Source organism: Netta rufina, assembly GCF_964035555.1.
Source record: "Netta rufina genome assembly, chromosome: 37".
NCBI lineage: Eukaryota > Metazoa > Chordata > Aves > Anseriformes > Anatidae > Netta > Netta rufina.
The window spans coordinates 106,296-130,046 of NC_140161.1; the positions used below are offsets into that span (position 1 = coordinate 106,296).

Sequence of the window (23,751 nt, forward strand, 5' to 3'; positions counted from 1 at the left end):
GGCTGAAATTAATTGGGGGGGGTCCTAAAATTAATTGGGGGGGTAAAAGGGGGGTAAAATAAATTGGGGGGGGCAAAAAGGGTCAGAAAATGAAAGGGGGGGCCTAAAATTAATTGGGGGGGGGCTAAAATTAATTGGGGGGGGTCCTAAAATTAATTGGGGGGGGCCTAAAATTAATTGGGGGGGGCTGAAATTAATTGGGGGGGGGTCCTAAAATTAATTGGGGGGGGGCCAAAATTAATTGGGGGGGGTTAAAAGGGGGGAAAAATGAATTGGGGGGGGGCAAAAAGGGTCCTAAAATTAATGGGGGGGGGGCTAAAATTAATTGGGGGGGTCCTAAAATTAAAGGGGGGGCCCCAAAATTCACGGGGGGGGGCCCCAAAGTCTTGGGGGGGGGCTCCGAACCTGCCCCCCCAAGCCCTTTTTGGGGCCCCCCCCTTTTATTTTGGGACCCCCCTGACCTTTTGGGGACCCCCCCAATTTTTTTGGGGCCCCCCCAATTTTTTTGGGACCCCCCCACAAATTTTTGGGACCCCCCCACAAATTTTTGGGGCCCCCCCCCCCAAAATTTTTGCCCCCCCCCCCTCACCTTCTTGCGGTTCCACTTGTGCTGCTCCGGCGCTCGTCCACGAACTGGGGGGGGGGCAAAAAAAATTGGGGGGGGGGGCCCCAAAAATTTTTTGGGGGGGGTCCCCCCAAAATTTTGGGGGGGGGTCCCCAAAAATTTGGGGGGGTCCCAAAAAATTTGGGGGGGTTCCTAAAATTATGGGGGGGGGCCCCAAATTTTTTTGGGGGGGTCATAAAAAAATTTGGGGGGGTCCCAAAAATTTTGTGGGGGTCACAAAATTATGGGGGGGTCCCCAAAAATTATGGGGGGGTCCCCAAATATTTTTGGGGGGGGTCCCAAAAAAATTTGGGGGGGGTCCCAAAAATTTTGGGGGGGTCCCAAAATTATGGGGGGGGGTCCCCAAATATTTTAGGGGGGGCCCAAAAAATTTGGGGGGGGTCACAAAAAATTTGGGGGGGTCAAAAGAAATTGGGGGGGTCCCAGAAATTTGGGGGGGGTCCCCAAAAAATTTGGGGGGGGTCACAAAAATTTGGGGGGGTCTTAAAAATTTTGGGGGGGCTCAAAAAAATTGGGGGGGGTCAAAAAAATTTTGGGGGGGGGTCACAAAAAATTGGGGGGGCCCAAATTATTTTTTGGGGGGGTCACAAATATTATGGGGGGGGTCCCAAAAAAATTTGGGAGGGGTCCAAAAAAATTTGGGGGGGGTCCCAAATAATTTTGGGGGGGGCTCAAAAAAATTAGGGGGGGGCCCAAAAAATTTTGGGGGGGTCCCAAAAATTTTGGGGGGGTCCCAAAATTATGGGGGGGGGTCCCCAAATATTTTAGGGGGGGCCCAAAAAATTTGGGGGGGTCACAAAAAATTTGGGGGGGTCAAAAGAAATTGGGGGGGTCCCAGAAATTTGGGGGGGGGTCCCCAGAAAATTTGGGGGGGGTCACAAAAAATTTGGGGGGGTCTTAAAAATTTTGGGGGGGCTCAAAAAATTGGGGGGGGTCAAAAAAATTTTTGGGGGGGTCACAAAAAATTGGGGGGGCCCAAATTATTTTTTGGGGGAGTCATAAAAATTATGGGGGGGTCCCCCAAAATTTTGGGGGGGGTCACAAAAATTTTGGGGGGGGTCCCAAAAAATTTGGGGGGTCCCAAAAATTATGGGGGGGTCCTAAAAATTTGTGGGGGGGTCCCCAAAAAATTTAAGGGGGCTCCTAAAAAATTTGGGGGGGTCAAAAAAATTTTGGGGGGGCCTTAAAAAAATTGGGGGGGTCACAAAAATTTTGGGGGGGTCCCCAAAAAATTTGGGGGGGGTCACAAAAAATTTGGGGGGGTCACAAAAATTTTGGGGGGGTCCCAAAATTTTTTGGGGGGGGGGGGTTTGGGGTGGGGGGGGGGGGCACTCACCGGCAGGAATCGGGGCTCAGCGGCGAATTCGGGGGGCGGGGGGGGCGGCGGGGGGGGGGGCAGCTCCGGGCCCCCCCCCCCCAGGTTTTCGGGGGTCGCCCCCCCCCGGGTTCGGCCCCCCCAGGCCCTCCAGGCAGCGCAGCTCCAGCTGGGGGGGGGCAAAAAAATTAGGGGGGGGGGTCCCAAAAATTAATGGGGGGGGTAAAAATTAAAGGGGGGGGGTCCCAAAATTAAAGGGGGGGGGTCCCAAAATTAAAGGGGGGGGGCTAAAAATTAAAGGGGGGGTCCTAAAATTAATGGGGGGGGCTTAAAATTAAAGGGGGGGTCCCAAAATTAAAGGGGGGGGGTCCCAAAATTAAAAGGGGGGGGCTAAAAATTAATGGGGGGGGCTTAAAATTAAAGGGGGGGTCCCAAAATTAAAGGGGGGGGGTCCCAAAATTAAAGGGGGGGTCCTAAAAATTAAAGGGGGGGTCCTAAAATTAAAGGGGGGGTCCCAAAATTAATGGGGGGGTCCTAAAATTAATGGGGGGGGTCCCAAAATTAAAGGGGGGGTCCCAAAAATTAAAGGGGGGGGGCAAAATAAAAGGGGAGGGGGTCCCAAAAATGAAAGGGGGGGTCCCCAATTTTTTTTTTTTGGGGGGGGGGGCACCCCCGAACTCACCTCCACCAGCTTCTTGCTGCTCTTTTTGGGGCCGGGGGGGGGCCCCGGGGGGGTCGCGGCGGGGGGGGGGTCCGGGGGGGGGGCTCGCGCAGGGCCCCGTTGGGGACCAGGCGGTGTTTTTGGAAGGTCAACTTCAGCCCCTCCTCCTGGGGGGGGGGCACATTTTAGGGGGGGGGGGGGGCCCGAAATATTCAAGGGGGGGCTCTCGCGAGCCCCCCCCGAAAATTCGGGAGTTTTCGGAGCGAGGAAAACGAAGGAAACGGCCCCAAAATGAAGGGGGGGGGGGGGGGTACTCACGTCCTTGATCTGCACGGTGAATTCTTTCTCCGGGGGGGGGCGCAGGCGGGTGTAAGGGGGGGGGGTGGGGGGGGGGGGATTTGGGGGCCCCCCCCCCGCCGCCCTCGCTGCCCCCCGGCGATCTGGGGGGGTCCTCGGGGGGCCACTCGCCCGTCAGCACCGCCTGGCACACCAGCTCCAGGCGCCGCACCAGCGCTCGGTCCTGGGGGGGGGAAGAAAAAAAAATTTGGGGTTAAAAATAGGAATTTTGGTTAAAAAATTTAAATTGAAAAAATTTTAAGTGAAAAAAGTTAAATTGAAAAACGTTAAATTGAAAAAATTTAAATTGAAAAAAAAAAATTGGGGGTTAAAAAGAAGAAATTTGGTTAAAAAATTTAAATTTTAAATTTAAAAATTTTAAGTGAAAAAAATTAAATTGAAAAAAGTTAAATTGAAAAAAGTTACATTGAAAAAATTTAAATTGAAAAAAATTGAAAAAAGTTAAATTGGAAAAAGATTGAAAATTTAAGTGAAAATTCTAAATTTAAGATTTTAAAAATTAAAATTAAAAAAATAAAAATTTAAAAAACAAAAAATAAAATTTAAATAATTAAAATTAAAAAAATAAAAATTTAAAAAACAATTAAACAAGTAAAATTTAAAAAATTAAAATTAAAATTAAAAAAATTTAAAATGTAAAAAACAAAAAAAATTAAAAAAAATAAAATTTAAAGAATTAAAATTTAGGAAAATAAATTGAAATGTTAAAAATTGCAAAATTAAAAATGAAAACAATAAATTTAAAATTAAAAAAAATAAATTGAAAAAAATGAAAAATTTGAATTGAAAAATTTTAATTTGAAAGTAAAAAAATAAAATCTAAAAGCTGAAATTGAAATTTTAAAAATTTAAAACTTAAACTTTAAAAACTTAAATTGAAATTTTAAAAATTAAAAAAAATAAAAAATTCAATTGAAACTTTTAAAAAATTAAATTGAAAATAATTCAAAACTTTAAATTGAAAAATTTAAATTTAAAATAAAAAATAAAAAAAATAAATTGAAATTTTAAAATTAAAAATAAAAAAAATAAAAAATTAAATTGAAAAAATTTGAACTGAAAAACTTAAAATGAAAAATTATATTGAAAAAATAAAAACTAAAATTGAAAAAAATTAATTCAAAATTGAAAGATTTAAATTTAAAAATTTCAATTGAAAAATTAAATTGAAAAATTAAATGGAAAAATTAAATTGAAAAATTAAAAAACATTTAAAAATTAAAGTGAAATGTAAAAAGCTTAAATTTTAAAAACTGAATCTAAAAAATAACTTTAAAAAATTAAAAATTTTAATTTAAAAAATTTAATTTAAAGATTAAAAGTTTATGAAATTTTTAAATATTGGGGAGATTTTAAAAATTGGGGGGAATTGTAAAAATTGGGGGAGAATTTTAAAACCTGGGGGGGGAACAAAAAAAATGGGGAGAAAGCTAAAAGTTGGGGGAAAAAAAAAATAAATAAAACAAAAATTGGGGAAACCCTGCGAAAAAAAATGAAGTGGGGGCAGCGGAAATTGACCAAAATGTGCGGATTTCACCCCAAAATTTTTTTTTCCCAATTTTTTGTGGGGGGGGGGTCGGGGTTACCTTGGGCCACTCGTGGAGGTGCCGGGGGGGTCCCGGGGGGGCGGCGGCGCCGGGGGGGGGCGGGGGGGCCTCGTCCTCCTCCTCCTCCTCCTCGTCTTCATCCTCCTCCTCCTCCTCCTCTTCCTCCTCCTCCTCCTCCTCCCCCCCGCAGGGGGGGTCCGGACCTGTTGGGGGGGGGATTTGGGGGTGAGGGGGGGTCCCCCCAAAAAATTGGGGGGGTCCCGAAAAAAAATTTGGGGGGGTTTTACGAAAATTTGGAGGTTCTACAAGGGGCGGAGGCCGGAAAAAGGAGGCAGCCTCCGGAAATTTGGGGGGGGCCTGGAGGGATTTTGGGGGGGTTTAGAGGAAATTTGGGGGTTTTATAAAATTTGGGGGGGTCCCCAAAATAAATTGGGGGGGTCCTACAAAAATAAAAGGTCCTAAAAAGGTCGGGAGACCCTACAAAAACAAACGTCCTCCACGAAGAGGCGGCCTCTACCGAATTCAATCTCTACAAATTTGACGTTTTTCAAGGAATTTACGAGAAATTTGGGGTCCTACAAGAAAATTGGGGGTCCTAAAAGAGTCATGGGGGTCCCCAAAACAAAACGGGGACCCCTACTAAAATAGGAGGTCCTAGAAAGGTCGGGAGACCCTACAAAAACAAACGTCCTCCAAGAGGCGGCCTCTACCAAATTTGACGTTCTACCAAAAATTGACGTTCTACGAGAAATTGGGAGGCCCTACAAGAAATTTGGGGGTCCTACAAGAAAATTGGGGGTACTAAAAGAGTCATGGGGGTCCCCAAAATAAAACGGGGACCCCTACAAAAATAGGAGACCCTACAAAAACAAACGTCCTCCAAGGAGAGGCGGCCTCTACCAAATTCAACCTCTACAAATTTGACGTTTTTCAAGAAAATTACGAGAAATTTGGGTTCTAGAGGAAAACTGGGTGTCCTAAAAGACTCACAGGGGATCCCCAAAATAAAACGGGGAGGTCCTACAAAAATAGGAGACCCTACAAAAAAACAAACGTCCTCCAAGAAGAGGCGGCCTCTACCAAATTTGACGTTCTACCAAAATTTGACGTTCTACGAGAATTTGGGAGGCCCTACATGAAATTTGGGGGTCCTAAAAGAGTCAGGGGGGTCCCCAAAATAAAACAGGGAGGTCCTACAAAAACAGGAGGTCCTAGAAAGGTTGGAAGACCCTACAAAAACAAACGTCCTCCACGAAGAGCCGGCCTCTACCAAATTCAATCTCTACAAATTTGACATTTTTCAAGAAATTTATGAGAAACTTGGGGTTCTACAAGAATTTGGGGGGTCCTACAAGAAAACTGGGGGTCCTAAAAGATTCGGGGGGGTCCCCAAAATAAAATCTGGAGACCCTACAAAAAACAAACGTCCTCCAAGAGGCGGCCTCTACCAAATTTGACGTTCTACCAAAATTTGACGTTCCTCGCGAAATTTCGACGCCCTCCCGGAAATTTGGGGTCCCAGCGACCGCGTTGACCCCCGAAAAGCTTTGGGGTGCCCCGAAACGTCCCCCCCCCCTATAAAAACAACCCCATCCTCACCCCTCTCCTCGTCGCTGTCCTCCTCCCCGGAGGACGTCTCGGAGGCGGAGGCCGAGGCCTTGCCGAGCTCCAGCTCCGAATCCTCGTCCTCCTCGGCGGCCTCCAGCGCTTGGGGGGTCCCCGCCGGGCCTGGGGGGGTCCCTTGGGTGCCCCCCGCCCCTTGGGCTCGTAGGAAACGGCAGCGGGAGGCCAGGAAGGAGAAATCGGGGTCTCCGATGATGGCGGCCTCCGGGCGGGCGAGGCCGTGGCGAGCGGCCCCCCGGAGGAGCTCGCCGTCGTGGTGGCCCCGTTGCCACCAGGCCGGGAGGTCGGGGCCGGGTTGGGGACACAGGGACAGGCGGGCGGGGAGCAGGGGGTGGCGCAGGACCTGCTCGCGGAGGCGGCGGAGGAGGGCCAGGCGGCGGAGGCTGCGGGAGGCCCGCTCGGCCGACACCGGGGTGACGGGGACCGAGGGGTCCGGGGGTTCTGGGGGGGGGGGAGAGAGAAAGAGGGAGAAAAGATGGAGGAGGGGGGGTGGAGGCGGCCTCCGTCCTCGTGGGGGTGGCCTCGACCTCGTGGGGGTGGCCTCAACTCTTCCTCTTGGCCTCCATCTTCATGGGGTTGGCCTCAACGTCTTGAACCCATGGCCACAACCTCTTGGAGGTGGCCTCAACCTCTTGAACCCATGGCCTCCGTCCTCATGGAGGTGGCCTTGACCTCTTGGGGGTGGCCTTGACCTCGTGGAGGTGGCCTCAACCTCTTGAACCCGTGGCCTCCGTCCTCTTGGAGGTGGCCTCAACCTCTTGGGGTTGGCCTCAACCTCTTGAACCCATGGCCTCTACCTCTTGGGGGTGGCCTCAAGCTCTTGGGGTTGGCCTCAACCTCTTGAACCCATGGCCTCTACCTCTTGGGGTTGGCCTCAACCTCTTGGAGGTGGCCTCAAGCTCTTGAACCCATGGCCTCCATCCTCTTGGGGTTGGCCTCAACTCATCCCCATGGCCTCCATCTTCATGGGGTTGGCCTCAAGCTCTTGAACCCATGGCCTCCATGGCCATGAAGATGACCCCAACCCAACAACCTCTTCAAAAACCCAACCTTAATGGGTTGGAGACGTCCTCCATGGCCATGAAGATGACCCCAAGACCATGAAGATGACCCCAACCCAACGACCTCTTCGAAAACCCAATCCTAATGGGTTGGAGACGTCTTCCATGGCCATGAAGATGACCCCAACCCAACAAACTCATCGGAAACCCCAATGTTACCTTCTCAAGACGTCCTCCAAGCCCATGAAGATGACCCCAACCCAACGACTGATGACCCCAACCCAACGACCTCTTCAAAAACCCAACCTTAATGAGTTGGAGACGTCCTCCATGGCCATGACGATGACCCCCATGGTCACAAAGATGACCCCAACCCAACGACCTCTTCAAAAACCCAACCTTAATGGGGTTGGAGACGTCCTCCATGGCCATGAAGATGACCCCCATGGTCATGAAGACGACCCCAACCCAACGACCTCTTTGGAAACCCAACCTTAATGAGTTGGAGACGTCTTCCATGGCCATGAAGATGACCCCAAGACCATGAAGATGACCCCAACCCAACGACCTCTTCGAAAACCCAATCCTAATGGGTTGGAGACGTCCTCCATGGCCATGAAGATGACCCCAACCCAACAAACTCATCGGAAACCCCAATGTTACCTTCTCAAGACGTCCTCCAAGCCCATGAAGATGACCCCAACCCAACGACTGATGACCCCAACCCAACGACCTCTTCAAAAACCCAATCCTAATGAGTTGGAGACGTCCTCCATGGCCATGACGATGACCCCCATGGTCACAAAGATGACCCCAACCCAACGACCTCTTCAAAAACCCAACCTTAATGGGGTTGGAGACGTCCTCCATGGCCATGAAGATGACCCCAACCCAACGACCTCTTCAAAAACCCAACCTTAACGGGGTCGGAGACGCTCCCCACGCCCATAGGGACGTCCCCACCGCCCCGCCACCCCCTCCACCCCCCCCAGGTGGCCCTGTCCCCATCTCCTCACCGTCCCCGGGGGCCGGCGGCAGGCGGCAAACCTGCCGGCACATGGCCACGAAGCCGTGGAAGAACTTGGCCAAGCTCTCGTCCGTCTTGCGCTCCAGCCGGGCCAGGGCGCGGAAGCGGCCCCAACGGAAGCGCCGGGTCTCGGGGTCGAATTCCACCCCAAAAGTGGACACCACCCGGTAGAAGTCGGCCTGCTCCCGCCGCGTCCACCTGCGGGACCCCGAAACGGGCGCGGGGGTCAAGCGGGGAAGGGGGTCGCCACAGCCCCCAAAATTCAGGCGTTTGGGGGGGGAAAAAAGTCACGGGTATGGGGTCGGAACCACCAAAAAAAACCACAAAGGGGCTCCCAACGCCCCAAAAATGTTTAATGTGGTGGCCCACCACCCTCAAAACCCCATGGAGATGTGTAGGGAACCCCAAAAAAACAATATATGGGGTCCCACCACCCCCAGAACCTCAAATATGACCTCCAAGAACCCCCAAAACCCAACTTATTGATCCCAACAACCCCAAAAACCCAACATTTGGGGTCCCACCACCCCCAGAACCCCAAATATGACTCCCAAAACCCAACTTATGGGTCCCACCACCCCAAAAACCCGACATTTATGGTCCCACCACCCCCAGAACCCCAAATACGACCTCCAAGAACCCCCAGAACCCAAATTATGGGTCCCAACAACCCAAAAAAAACAACATCTGGGGTCCCACCACCCCCAGAACCCCAAATATGACTCCCAAAACCCAACTTATGGGTCCCACCACCCCAAAAACCCAACATTTACGGTCCCACCACCCCCAGAATCCCAAATACGACCTCCAAGAAGCCCCAAAACCCAACTTATGGGTCCCAACACCCCAAAAACCCAACATTTATGGTCCCACCACCCCCAGAACCCCAAATACACCCTCCAGGAACCCAACATTTGGGGTCCTACCACCCCCAGAATCCCAAATATGACTCCCAAAACCCAACTTATTGATCCCACCACCCCAAAAACCCAACATTTGGGATCCCACCACCCCCAAAACCCCAAATCCGACCTCCAAGACCCCCCAAAACCCAACATTTGGGCTCCCACCACCCCCAAAACCCTAAATACAACCTCCAAGACCCCCCAAAACCCAACACTTGGGCTCGTGCCACCCCCCAAAACCCCAAATCCGACCTCCAAGACCCCCCAAAACCCAACATTTGGGCTCCCACCACCCCCAAAACCCTAAATACAACCTCCAAGACCCCCCAAAACCCAACACTTGGGCTCGCGCCACCCCCAAAACCCCAAATCCGACCTCGTAGACCCCCCAAAACCTCCCGCCCACCCCCCCAAGACCCCCCGGGACCCCCACCCCCCCCCCGTGTACCGTTGCTGCTTCTGCCTCCGGGCCATCTCCTTGAGCTTGCAGGCGGCCTCGCAGCGTCGCCGGCGCCGCTCGCCCCGGGCGGCCGCCTCGGCCCGTAGGCGCTGGCGTTGGCACGAGCGTTGGCACGCGGCCACCAAGCGCCGCAGCCGGGCCGTCAGCACCGAGCCCGCCGGCCAGGCCGGGGGTTGTCCCGGTGGACCTGTTGGAGGAGACATCTCCGTGAGGGTCTACAAGACCCCGTTGACATCTCCATGGCCATCGTGGTTGGGTTCGTCATGGAGATAAAGGGGTTGGGGGCATCTCCGTTGGGTTGGGGGCATCTCCGTTGGGTTTGGGGCATCTCCATTGGGTTGGGGACATCTCTGTTGGGTTGGGGGCATCTCCCTTGGGTTGGGGGCATCTCTGTTGGGTTGGGGGCATCTCCATGGTCATCGTGGTTGGGTTTGTCATGGAGATAAAGGGGTTGGGGGCATCTCCGTTGGGTTTGGGGCATCTCCGTTGGGTTGGGGGCATCTCCTTGGGGTCCTACAAGACCCCGTTGGGGTGGTGGACATCTTCGTGGGCATTGTGGTTGGGTTTGTTATGGTCATAATTGGGTTGGGGGCATCTCCGTTGGGTTTGGGGCATCTCCGTTGGGTTGGGGGCATCTCCGTTGGGTTGGGGGCATCTCTGTTGGGTTGGGGGCATCTCCGTTGGGTTGGGGGCATCTCCATGGTCATCGTGGTTGGGTTTGTGATGGAGATAAAGGGGTTGGGGGCATCTCCGTTGGGTTGGGGGCATCTCCATGGCCATCGTGGTTGGGTTCGTCATGGTCATAATTGGGTTGGGGGCATCTCCGTTGGGTTTGGGGCATCTCCGTTGGGTTGGGGGCATCTCCATGGCCATCGTGGTTGGGTTTGTCACGGTCATAAAGGGGTTGGGGGCATCTCCGTTGGGTTGGGGGCATCTCCATGGTCATCGTGGTTGGGTTTGTGATGGAGATAAAGGGTTTGGGGGCATCTCCGTTGGGTTTGGGGCATCTCCGTTGGGTTTGGGGCATCTTCGTTGGGTTGGGGGCATCTCCATGGGGTCCTACAAGACCCCGTTGGGTTGGGGGCATCTCCATGGCCATCGTGGTTGGGTTTGTGATGGAGATAAAGGGGTTGGGGGCATCTCCGTTGGGTTGGGGGCATCTCTGTTGGGTTGGGGGCATCTCCGTTGGGTTGGGGGCATCTCCATGGCCATCGTGGTTGGGTTCGTCATGGAGATAAAGGGTTTGGGGGCATCTCTGTTGGGTTTGGGGCATCTCCGTTGGGTTTGGGGCATCTTCGTTGGGTTGGGGGCATCTCCATGGGGTCCTACAAGACCCTGTTGGGTTGGGGGCATCTCCATGGCCATCGTGGTTGGGTTTGTCATGGTCATAAAGGGGTTGGGGGCGTCTCCGTTGGGTTGGGGGCATCTCTGTTGGGTTGGGGGCATCTCTGTTGGGTTGGGGGCATCTCCATGGGGTCCTACAAGACCCCGTTGGGTTGGGGGCATCTCCATGGCCATCATGGTTGGTTTCGTCATGGAGATAAAGGGGTTGGGGGCGTCTCCGTTGGGGTGGGGACACCCCCATGGGGTCGGGGACACCCCCATGGGGTTGGGGACACCTCCATGGGGTCAGGGACCCCCCAAATGGGGTTTGGGGACCCTCAAAATGGGGTCGGGACCCCCCACGCTCACCTTCATCCCCGTCCACCACCGCGATCTCCTCGTCCAGCAGCATCAGGGGGTCGCCCTACGGGGACAACGGGGCGGGGACATTTGGGGACGACCTCCTGGCGGCCCCCCCGAGACCCCAAAAAGACAAATTTTGGGGTCTCCAGCCCCCCACCCCAAAACCTCACCTCCTCGTCCACCTCCTTGGCCGCCCCCGCCAGGGGCTTGTACTCGGGGTCCTCGCAGTCCTTGTCGAAATCCACGCTGGGGTTGGGGACAACAGGGGACAACCGTGAGCCCCCCGCCCCCAAAATGTCCCGGGAGCCCCCCCAAAAACCCTAAAGCCCCCCCAAAAATGCCACCAGGACCCCCCCCGGGGTGCCTCAGACCAGTTGGAGAAGAGGTTGAACTCAGCCGGGCCGGCGCCCGTCGGTATTAGCATGGCACGGTCATCAGCGGCGCCCCCCCTTGGGGACATCTTTGGGGTCTTGGGGACACCCTCGGGGGCTTGGGGACATCATTAGGGGCTTGGGGAGACTCTTGGGGACATCGTTGGGGTCTTTGAGATGTCTTTGGGGTCTTTGGGAGACTCTTGGGGACATCGTTGGGGGATTTGGGGACATCTTTGGGGTCTTGGGGACACCCTCGGGGGCTTGGGGACATCGTTGGGGTCTTGGGGAGACTCTTGGGGACATCATTTGGGACTTTGGGGACGTCACTGGGGGCTTGGGGATGTCCTCGGGGGCTTGGGGACACTCCTGGGGTCTTTGGGACACTCTTGGGGACATCTTTGGGGTCTTGGGGACACCCTCGGGGGCTTGGGGACATCATTAGGGGCTTGGGGACACTCTTGGGGACATCCTTGGGGTATTTGGGGACATCATTGGGGGATTTGGGGACACCCTCGGGGGCTTGGGGACATCGTTGGGGTCTTGGGGAGACTCTTGGGGACATCGTTGGGGTATTTGGGGACGTCTCTGGGGGCTTGGGGACATCGTTGGGGGATTTGGGACACTCTTGGGGACATCCTTGGGGGCTTTGGGGTCATCGTTGGGGTCTTGGGGACGTCCTCGGGGGCTTGGGGACATCGTTGGGGTCTTGGGGAGACTCTTGGGGACATCTTTGGGGTCTTTGGGACACCCTTGGGGACATCCTTGGGGGATTTGGGGACACCGCCTGCGTTTTGGGGTCAAAGTTGAGGTTTTTGGGACATCGTTGGGGTCTTGGGGACATCACTGAGGTCTTGAAGACATCGTTGGGTTTTTGGGGACATCGTTGGGTTTTTAGGACCACCATTGGATTTTGGGTGAAATCATTGGGGTTTTGGGGACACCGCCTGCGTTTTGGGGTCAAATTTGGGATTTTGGGGTCAAAGTTGGGGTTTTGGGGTCAAAGTTGGGGTCTTGGGTTTTTGGAGACATCGTTGGGTTTTTGGAGACATCGTTGGGTTTTTGAGGACACCGTTGGCTTTTTAGGACCACCATTGGATTTTGGGTGAAATCATTGGGGTTTTGGGGACACCGCCTGCGTTTTGGGGTCAAAGTTGGGCTTTTGGGGTCAAAGTTGGGGTTTTGGGGTCAAAGTTGGCTTTGGGGTCAAATTTGGGGTCTTGGGTTTTTGGAGACATCGTTGGGTTTTTGGAGACATCGTTGGGTTTTTGAGGACACCGTTGGCTTTTTAGGACCACCATTGGATTTTGGGTGAAATCGTTGGGGTTTTGGGGACACCGCCTGCGTTTTGGGGTCAAAGTTGGAGTTTTGGGGTCAAAGTTGGGGTTTTGGGGTCAAAGTTGGGGTCTTGAAGACATTGTTGGGTTTTTGGAGACATCATCGGGTTTTTGAAGACACCGTTGGCTTTTTAGGACCACCATTGGATTTTGGGTGAAATCGTTGGGGTTTTGGGGACACCGCCTGCGTTTTGGGGTCAAAGTTGGGCTTTTGGGGTCAGAGTTGGCTTTGGGATCAAAGTTGGGGTCTTGGGTTTTTGGAGACATCGTTGGATTTTTGGAGACATCGTTGGGTTTTTGAAGACACCGTTGGCTTTTTAGGACCACCATTGGATTTTGGGTGAAATCATTGGGGTTTTGGGGACACCGCCTGCGTTTTGGGGTCAAAGTTGGGCTTTTGGGGTCAAAGTTGGGGTCTTGAAGACATTGTTGGGTTTTTGGAGACATCGTTGGGTTTTTGAGGACACCGTTGGTTTTTTAGGACCACCATCGGATTTTGGGTGAAATCGTTGGGGTTTTGGGGACACCGCCTGCGTTTTGGGGTCAAAGTTGGGATTTTGGGGTCAAAGTTGGGGTTTTTTGTTGGGGTCTTGAAGACATCGTTGAGTTTTTGAAGACATCGTTGGGTTTTTGGAGACATCGTTGGGTTTTTGAGGACACCGTTGGTTTTTTAGGACCACCATTGGATTTTGGGTGAAATCATTGGGGTTTTGGGGACACGGCCTGCGTTTTGGGGTCAGATTTGAGGGATTTGGGGCTCACCCTTCCCCGATGTCCAGGCGCTGCTCGGCGGCGATGGCCTTGTCGTCGGGGCGGCCGGCCTTCTCCAGGAAGCAGAGCGCGGGGTCGGCGCGCATGGTGTTGTATTTCTCATAACCTTCAAAAAATAGGTTAAAAAGACCCTCCTTGACCCAAAACCGCTGGATTTAACCCCAAAAATAATCCAGGGGATGGCCTACCGTGCTTGAAGACGCCGATGAGGAGGGATTTGTCGGCCTCGGCGTCCCACCAGGCGGTCGGCACCTCCAGCTGCTCCACCAAGGGGAACCAGATGTCGATCTCGCTGCGGGGCCGAAAAATTTGGGGGGTTTTTGGGGTGGGCGGGGTGGCGGAGGAGGCCGGATTTGGGATGGGGAGGGGGCGAAATGGGGCCGGGGGGCCAAAAGGGGTCGCGGAGTGGGGTTGGAGGAGCTCGAAGGACCTCGAAGTGGGGTTGGAGAAGGGAAAAATGGGGTTGGAGAACCTCAAAGAACCCAAAAATGGGGCTGGAGAACCCAAAAATGGGGCTGGAGAACCCAAAAATGGGGTTGGAGAACCTCAAAATGGGGCTGGAGAACCCCAAAGAACCCCAAAATGGGTTTGGAGAACCCAAAAATGGGGCTGGAGAACCTCAAAGAACCCAAAATGGGTCCAGAACACCCCAAAATGGGGCTGGAGAACCCAAAAATGGGGTTGGAGAACCTCAAAGAGGGGCTGGAGAACCTCAAAGAACCCCAAAATGGGGTTGGAGAACCCAAAAATGGGGTTGGAGAACCCAAAATTGGGGCTGGAGAACCCAAAAATGGGGCTGGAGAACTTCAAAATGGGCTTGGAGAACCCCAAAGAACCCAAAAATGGGGTTGGAGAACCTCAAAGAACCCAAAAATGGGTCTAGAACACCCCAAAATGGGGCTGGAGAACAACGAAGAACCCCAAAATGGGGTTGGAGAACCCAAAAATGGGGTTGGAGAACCTCAAAGAACCCAAAATGGGGCCCTAGAACCTCAAAGAACCCCAAAATGGGGTTGGAGAAGCCAAAAATGGGGCTGGAGAACCTCAAAAAAAACAAAATGGGTCTGGGACACCTCAAAATGGGGCTGGAGAACCCAAAATTGGGGCTGGAGAACCCAAAAATGGGGCTGGGACACCACAAAATGGGTCTGGAAAACCCCAAAATGGGTCTGGAACCCCCAAACGGGTCCGGAAATCAACAAAATGGGTCCGGAACACCCCAAAATGGGTCTGGAACACCCCAAAATGGGTCCAGAAAATCCCATAATGGATCTGAAACACCCCAAAATGGGTCTGGAACCTTAAAATGGGTCCAGAACACCACAAAATGGGTCCAAAACACCCCAAAATGGGTCTGGAGCACCAAAATGGGTCTGGAAATCAAAAAAATGGGTCCGGAACACCCCAAAATGGGTCCAGAAAATCCCAAAATGGGTCTGGAACCCCAAAATGGGTCTGTAAATCAACAAAATGGGTCCGGAACACCCCAAAATGGGTCCGGAAAACCCCAAATTGGGTCTGAACCACCAAAATGGCTCCGGAAAACCCCATAATGGATCTGAAACACCCCAAAATGGGTCCAGAACACCCCAAAATGGGTCTGGAACACCCCAAAATGGGTCCAGAACACCACAAAATGGGTCCAAAACACCCCAAAATGGGTCTGGAGCACCAAAATGGGTCTGGAAATCAAAAAAATGGGTCCGGAACACCCCAAAATGGGTTAAGAACACCCCAAAATGGGTCCGGAACACCCAACATGTATCTAGAACACCCCAAAATGGGTTCAGAACAGCACAAAATGGGTCTGGAACACCCCAGAGTGTGTCTGGAGAATGCCATAATGGGTCTGGAACACCCCAAAATGGGTCCAGAACACCACAAAATAGGTCTGGAGCACCCAACATGTATCTGGAACCCCAAAATGGGTCCGGAAAATACCAAAATGGGTCCAGAACACCCCAAAATGGGTCCGGAACACCCCAAATTGGGTCTGAACCACCAAAATGGCTCCGGAAAATCCCATAATGGGTCTGGAACACCCCAAAATGGATCTGGAACACCCCAAAATGTGTCTGGAGCCCCCCAAAATGTGTCCGGGCCCTACCTGGCCATGGCCCCCGCCAGCACCTTCTCCGCCTGGTCGCCGATGACCTCCTGGCGCAGGTAGTAGAGCATCCGCACCCGCAGCAGCACCCTGGGGGGCACACCGGGGGGAAAAAGGGGGCGTCAGGGACGGGACGGGGACGGGATCGGGGTCCCGGGATGGGTTTGGGGGACCCCAGATGGATTTGGGGGGAGCTGGGAGGGGTTTTGGGGGGACCCGGGATGGGTTTGGGGGACCCCAGACGGATTTGGGGGAGCTGGGAGGGGTTTTGGGGGGACCCGGGATGGGTTTGGGGGACCCCAGATGGATTTGGGGGACCTGGGAGGGGTTTTGGGGGGACCCGGGATGGGTTTGGGGGACCCCAGATGGATTTGGGGGACCTGGGAGGGGTTTTGGGGGGACCCGGGATGGGTTTGGGGGACCCCAGATGGATTTGGGGGACCTGGGAGGGGTTTTGGGGGGACCCGGGATGGGTTTGGGGGACCCCAGATGGGTTGGGGGGAGCTGGGAGGGGTTTTGGGGGGACCCGGGATGGGTTTGGGGGACCCCAGATGGGTTGGGGGGAGCTGGGAGGGGTTTTGGGGGGACCCGGGATGGGTTTGGGGGACCCCAGATGGGTTGGGGGGAGCTGGGAGGGGTTTTGGGGGACCTGGGAGGGGTTTGGGGGACCTGGGATGGATTTGGGGGAGCTGGGAGGGGTTTTGGGGGGACCCGGGATGGGTTTGGGGGACCTGGGATGGATTTGGGGGAGCTGGGAGGGGTTTTGGGGGGACCTGGGAGGGGTTTTGGGGGACCCGGGATGGGTTTGGGGGACCCCAGATGGATTTGGGGGACCTGGGAGGGGTTTTGGGGGGACCCGGGATGGGTTTGGGGGACCCCAGATGGATTTGGGGGACCTGGGAGGGGTTTTGGGGGGACCCGGGATGGGTTTGGGGGACCCCAGATGGGTTGGGGGGAGCTGGGAGGGGTTTTGGGGGGGACCCGGGATGGGTTTGGGGGACCTGGGATGGATTTGGGGGAGCTGGGAGGGGTTTTGGGGGGACCCGGGATGGGTTTGGGGGACCCGGGATGGGTTTGGGAAAAGGGGATGGAATTTGGGGACGTGGGAGGGGTTTTGGGGATTTGGGATGGATTTTGGGGACCTGGGATGGATTTTGGGAACCTGGGACAGATTTTGGGGACCCCGGATGGGTTTGGATTTGGGGAGTTGGGATGGATTCGAGGACATGGGACGGATTTGGAGGAACCTGGGATGGATTTTGAGGACCTGGGATGAATTTTGGGCCGGATTCAGGGATCTTGGACGGATTTGGGGACCTGAGATGAATTTTGAGGACCCGGGACGGATTTTGGGGCACCTAGGACGGATTTCGGGGCCCCCTCGCCCCCCGGCTCACTTGTTGCACTGGTGCTTGAGGTGCTTCTTGTAGCTCTCGTCCTGGAAGAGCGCGTCGGGGTTGCACTTGCGGATCCACTCGGCCTTCTGCACGTCGAAGGCGCTCTGGGCCTTCACCTTCTTCCCCTTGCGGCCCCGCGGGACGGGGATGGAGAGGCCTGGAGGAGACCAGAGGAGGTCAGCGGGGGACCCGCGGGGGGTCCCGTCCACCCCGAGGGCTGCGGAAACCCCCTCACCCGAGTGGTTTTGGAGCTCCTTGGCCTTGCCGTTCTCGGTGGGGCTGATCAGGTCCCAAATGAAGCCCTTGATGTTCTCGTCGCCCCGGTAGTGGAGGAGGCAGTAGACCAGGATGGCGCGGCAAATGGTCTCCACGTCGCGCTCCGACAGGCGCCGCTTGAACCGCCCGTGGGACAGGATCTCCCGCCACCGGCCCCAGCTGCAGGAGGACGAAGGGGTTAAAATTTGGGGCCTCCGGGGGGTGATCGCCACCTCCCGGAACCCCTTCGCCTTGTGGTTGGCGCCAGGGAAGAGTTGGAGGTGGTGTTGGTTTGCGTCAACCATGGTTGATGCCAAAAAGTTGGAGTTTGGTCGTTCTCTACGTCAAGGATCTAGAGTTGGAGGTGGTTTTGGTCTACGTCAACCATGGTTGACCCCAAAAAGTTGGACTTTGTCTTTCTCTACGTCAAGGTTCTACTCGTGGTTGGCGCCAGGGAAGAGTTGGAGGTGGTGTTGGTTTGAGTCAACCATTGTTGACGCCAAAAAGTTGGACTTTGTCTTTGCCTACGTCAAGGATCTACTCATGGTTGACACCAGAGAAGAGTTGGAGGTGGTTTTGGTCTACATCAACCATCTACTCATGGTTGACGCCACAGAAAAACCCAAAATAAGAGTTGGTTTGATTTACTCTTTGACCATCTACTCGTGGTTGGTGCCAGGGAAGAGTTGGAGGTGGTGTTGGTTTGCGTCAACCATGGTTGACCCCAAAAAGTTGGAGTTTGGTCGTTCTCTACGTCAAGGATCTAGAGTTGGAGGTGGTTTTGGTCTACGTCAACCATGGCAGACACCAAAAAGTTGGACTTTGTCTTTCTCTACGTCAGGGTTCTACTCGTGGTTGGCACCAGAGAAGAGTTGGAGGTGGTTTTGGTCTACATCAAGCGTCTACTCATGGTTTACACCAGAGAAGAACCCAAAATAAGAGTTGATTTGCTCTACTCTTCAAGCTTCTACTCGTGGTTGGCACCAGAGAAGAGTTGGAGGTGGTTTTGGTCTACATCAAGCATCTACTCGTGGTTTACACCAGAGAAGAACCCAAAATAAGAGTTGGTTTGCTCTACTCTTCGACAATCTACTCGTGGTTGGCACCAGAGAAGAGTTGGAGGTGGTGTTGGTCTACGTCAACCATGGTAGACACCAAAAAGTTGGACTTTGTCTTTCTCTACGTCAGGGTTCTACTCGTGGTTGGCACCAGAGAAGAGTTGGAGGTGGTTTTGGTCTACATCAAGCATCTACTCATGGTTTACACCAGAGAAGAACCCAAAATTAGACTTGGTTTGCTCTACTCTTCGACCATCTACTCGTGGTTGACACCAGAGAAGAGCTGGAGGTGGTTTTGGTTTACGTCAACCATGGTTGACGCCAAAAAGTTGGGATCTGGTCGTTCTCTACGTCAAGGATCTAGAGTTGGAGGTGGTTTTGGTCTACGTCAACCATGGTTGACCCCAAAAAGTTGGACTTTGTCTTTCTCTACGTCAAGGTACTACTCGTGGTTGGCGCCAGGGAAGAGTTAGAGGTGGTGTTGGTTTGCGTCAACCATGGTTGACACCAAAAAGTTGGGATTTGGTCGTTCTCTACGTCAACTTTCAACTCATGGTTGACACCAGAGAAGAGTTCAAGATGGTTTTGGTCTACATCAAGCACCTACTCATGGTTTACACCAGAGAAGAACCCAAAATAAGAGTTGGTTTGCTCTACTCTTCAAGCTTCTACTCGTGGTTGGCACCAGAGAAGAGTTGGAGGTGGTTTTGGTCTACACCAAGCTTCTACTCATGGTTTCCACCAAAGACTTGGAAATGGTTTTGGTCTACACCAAGCTTCTACTCATGGTTTCCACCAAAGACTTGGAGATGGTTTTTCTCTACACCAAGCTTCTACTCATGGTTTCCACCAAGGAGTTGGAGATGTTTTTTCTCTACGCCAAGCTTCTACTCATGGTTTCCACCAAAGAGTTGGAGTTGGTCTAACTCTACATCAAGCTTCTACTCATGGTTTCCACCAAGGAGTTGGAGATGTTTTTTCTCTATGTCAAGCTTCTATTCATGGTTTCCACCAAAGACTTGGAGTTGGTCTAACTCTACATCAAGCTTCTACTCATGGTTTCCACCAAAGACTTGGAGATGTTTTTTCTCTATGCCAAGGTTCTACTCATGGTTTCCACCAAGGAGTTGTTCTTCCTCTACACCAAGCATCTCCTCATGGTTGCCACCAAAGACTTGGAGATGGTTTTGGTCTACACCAAGCATCTACTCATGGTTTCCACCAGAGTTGGAGATGTTTTTTCTCTATGCCAAGCTTCTACTCATGGTTTCCACCAAGGAGTTGTTCTTCCTCTACGCCAAGCATCTCCTCATGGTTTCCACCAAAGACTTGGAGATGGTTTTTCTCTACACCAAGCTTCTACTCATGGTTTCCACCAAGGAGTTGTTCTTCCTCTACGCCAAGCATCTCCTCATGGTTTCCACCAAAGACTTGGAGATGTTTTTTCTCTATGCCAAGCTTCTACTCATGGTTTCCACCAAAGTCTTGGAGATGTTTTTTCTCTACGCCAAGCTTCTACTCATGGTTTCCACCACGGAGTTGCAGACGTTTTCCCCCACCTCAACCACAGCAGCCACCCGAGCAGAACCCACCCACCCCCTCCTCCCCCCCACGCCCTCCTCCCGCCTCCCACCCCCTCCCCACCCCGATTTCGTCCTCCCCCACCCCAAAACCCACCCGTAGACCAGCAGGTGCTTCTCCACGCGGAAGCAGTCGGTGCGGCCGTAGGGGTGGTGGAGGGCCTGGTGGTGCTGGTGCTGCTGGTGCTGCTGGTGGTGCTGGTGGTGCTGGTGGTGCTGGTGGTGGCGCCGCGAGCGGGGCCTCTCCTCGTCCTCGCTCTCCAGGTCGGAGAACTCCACCAGGTCGTCGTCGCGCAAGGTGCTGAAGTGCCGCGTCTGCTTGCGCACCCGCGGCGTGTCGATCACCAGATTGTTCTAGAAGAAGCCCGCCAAGAGGAAGAGGGTGAGGACGAAGCTCGAAGGGCCCGCCCACCTCCCGGCGCCGCTCTACTCGACGCCCGACCTTGCTGTTGAGGAGCTCCAAGTCCAGGTCGGCCTTCTTGGCCCACTTCTGCCAGAAGTTGGGGTCGTCCAACGCGATGTCGGTGCGGTTCTCCGACGCCACGAAACTCGCCTAATGGACAACCCAAGAGCTCGCCCACCACGAGGCCCACCCAAAAACGGCGGGGAAGGGCCCGCGGGGTGGCGCCGGGGGGTACCTTGGCGAAGGTGGAGCCCTTGCCCTCGCTCTCGATGGTGATGGTGGTGGTGCGGCGCAGCAGGATCTGGTCGATGTCTTCCTCGCAGAACTTGGAGCCTTCGTCGTCCTCTTCCATGATGGCCGCGTAGGCCCCCTTGCGCAGGAGGTCCTCGATCTCCTTCTTGGAGAACTGCTGGATCTGCCAAAAACGAGGAGGAGGAGGAGGAGGAGGAGGAGGAGGAGGAGGGGGGTGAGGAACAGGGAGGGCTTCGGGCCCCGTTTCCACCCCAAAATATCTCCAAGAACCACGCCCTGCTAGATTAGGACCTTCAAGACGTGCTACCCTTCAAGAACCCCTTCCAGGGGGTCTTCAAGACCCGTTTTTCCTCGAAAAACCCCTTTTATGGGGTCTTCAAGACCCATTTTTGCTTGAAGAACCTCTTTTATGGGTTCTTCACCCCAAATTCCCCTTGAAGAACCCTTTTTATGGGGTCTTCAGGTCAACTTCCCTTGAAGAACCCTTGAAGAACCCCTTCCAGGGGGTCTTCAGGACCAATTTTTCCTCGAAAAACCCTTTTTATGGGGTCTTCAAGACCCATTTTTCCTCGAAAAACCCCTTTTATGGGTTCTTCACCCCAAATTCCCCTTGAAGAACCCCTTCTATAGGGTCTTCAGGTCAACTTCTCTTGAAGAACCCTTGAAGAACCCTTCCATGGGTTCTCCAACCTAAATTTCCCTTGAAAAACCCCTTCGATGGGGTCTTCGGGACCAATTTTTCCTCGAAAAACCCCTTTTATGGGGTCTTCTGGACCCATTTTTCCTCAAAAAACCCCTTTTATGGGTTCTTCACCCCAAATTCCCCTTGAAGAACCCTTTTTATGGGGTCTTCAGGTCAACTTCTCTTGAAGAACCCTTGAAGAACCCTTCCATGGGTTCTCCAACCTAAATTTCCCTTCAAGAACCCCTTCTTTGGGGTCTTCGGGACCAATTTTTCCTTGAAGAACCTTTTTTATGGGGTCTTCAAGACCCATTTTTCCTCGAAAAAACCCTTTTATGGGGTCTTCTGGACCCATTTTTCCTCAAAAAACATCTTTTATGGGTTCTTCACCCCAAATTCCCCTTGAAGAACCCCTTCTATAGGGTCTTCAGGTCAACTTCCCTTGAAGAACCCTTGAAGAACCCTTCCATGGGTTCTCCAACCCAAATTTCCCTTGAAGAACCCCTTCTTTGGGGTCTTCGGGACCAATTTTTCCATGAAGAACCCTTTTTATGGGGTCTTCAAGACCCATTTTTCCTCAAAAAACATATTTTATGGGTTCTTCACCCCAAATTCCCCTTGAAGAACCCTTTTTGTGGGGTCTTCAGGTCAACTTCCCTTGAAGAACCCTTGAAGAACCCCTTCCATGGGGTCTTCAAGACCCGTTTTTCCTTGAAGAACCCTTTTTATGGGGTCTTCAAGACCCATTTTTCCTCAAAAACCCCCTTTTATGGGTTCTTCACCCCACATTTCCCCTGAAAACCCCCTTCCATGACATCTTCAAGACCCATTTCCCTTGAAGAACCCTTGAAAAACCCCTTTTTACGGCTTCTCCACCCCACATCTCCCCCCGAACCCCCTTTTTTTGCCTTCCCCACCCCCCGTCCCCCCCCCCAGGACCCCCTTACCCCCGCGATGTTGCCCTCGCGGCCGCTCATGGACTGCAGCACGGCCTTGTCCAGGCCCAGCTTGAGGCTGGCCTTGTCGAACATCTCCCGCTCGTAGGAGTTGCGCGTGATCAGGCGGTAGACCTTCACCGCCTTGCTCTGCCCGATGCGGTGGCACCGCGCCTGGGCCTGCGGGGGGGGGGGAAAGGGGGTCAAGGGGGAGTCAACGGGGCATAAAAAAACCCAAATCCCGTCAAGAGAAACTCAACGGGGCGCCAAAACGCCAAAATTCCGTCAAGAGAAACTCAACGGGGCACCAAAACCAAAAAATCCCATCAAGAGAAACTCAACGGGGCACCAAAACCCCAAAATCCCGTCAAGGTGGGGTCAATGGGGCATAAAAAAACCAAAATCCCATCAAGAGAAACTCAATGGGGCGCCAAAAACCCAAAATTCCGTCAAGAGAAACTCAACGGGGCGCCAAAATCCCATCAAGAGAAACTCAACGGGGCGCCCAAACACAAATCTCATCGAGATCAAACTAAACGGGGTACCAAAACCCCAAAATCCCATCAAGAGAAACTCAACGGGGTGCCAAAAACCCAAAATCCCATCAAGAGAAACTCAACGGGGCGCCAAAAAAACAAAATCCCATCAAGAGAAGTTCAACGGGGCGCCAAAACCCCAAAATCCCATCAAGGTGGAGTCAACGGGGCATAAAAAAAACAAAATCCCGTCAAGAGAAACTCAACGGGGTGCCAAAACCCCAAAATCCCATCAAGAGAAACTCAACGGGGCAAATAAACCCCAAAATCCCGTCAAGAGAAACTCAACGGGGCGCCAAAATCCCATCAAGAGAAACTCAACAGGGCGCCAAAAACCCAAAATCCCATCAAGAGAAACTCAACGGGGCGCCAAAAACCCCCAAATCCCGTCAAGAGAAACTCAACGGGGCGCCAAAACCCCAAAATCCCATCAAGGTGGAGTCAACGGGGCATAAAAAAAAACAAAATCCCATCAAGAGAAACTCAACGGGGCGCCAAAACCAAAAAATCCCGTCAAGAGAAACTCAACGGGGCGCCAAAACCCCAAAATCCCGTCAAGAGAAACTCAACGGGGCGCCAAAATCCCATCAAGAGAAACTCAACAGGGCGCCAAAAACCCAAAATCCCATCAAGAAAAACTCAACGGGGCACCAAAACCCCAAAATCCCGTCAAGGTGGGGTCAATGGGGCATAAAAAAACCAAAATCCCATCAAGAGAAACTCAATGGGGCGCCAAAAACCCAAAATTCCGTCAAGAGAAACTCAACGGGGCGCCAAAACCAAAAAATTCCGTCAAGAGAAACTCAACGGGGCGCCAAAATCCCATCAAGAGAAACTCAACAGGGCGCCCAAACACAAAT

The 23,751-nt window shown here is 52.9% G+C and overlaps 1 protein-coding gene across 1 annotated transcript in view; it reads right to left on the reverse strand.

Annotated features, from left to right (window-relative positions):
• The window catches only part of CHD8 (chromodomain helicase DNA binding protein 8), a gene marked incomplete at its 5' end in the record, with an annotated part of 43,729 nt that overhangs the window by 1,190 nt on the left and 18,788 nt on the right, over positions 1 to 23,751 (reverse strand). The window contains 20 exon segments of the mRNA XM_084304239.1: positions 590 to 633; positions 1,962 to 2,109; positions 2,623 to 2,768; positions 2,920 to 2,956; positions 2,958 to 3,121; positions 4,545 to 4,708; positions 6,105 to 6,569; positions 8,146 to 8,354; positions 9,510 to 9,708; positions 11,214 to 11,268; positions 11,378 to 11,453; positions 13,678 to 13,792; positions 13,875 to 13,978; positions 15,794 to 15,883; positions 17,191 to 17,347; positions 17,426 to 17,625; positions 20,181 to 20,437; positions 20,526 to 20,636; positions 20,722 to 20,901; positions 22,368 to 22,535. Coding sequence (XP_084160365.1) covers positions 590 to 633; positions 1,962 to 2,109; positions 2,623 to 2,768; positions 2,920 to 2,956; positions 2,958 to 3,121; positions 4,545 to 4,708; positions 6,105 to 6,569; positions 8,146 to 8,354; positions 9,510 to 9,708; positions 11,214 to 11,268; positions 11,378 to 11,453; positions 13,678 to 13,792; positions 13,875 to 13,978; positions 15,794 to 15,883; positions 17,191 to 17,347; positions 17,426 to 17,625; positions 20,181 to 20,437; positions 20,526 to 20,636; positions 20,722 to 20,901; positions 22,368 to 22,535 — 3,089 coding nt within the window.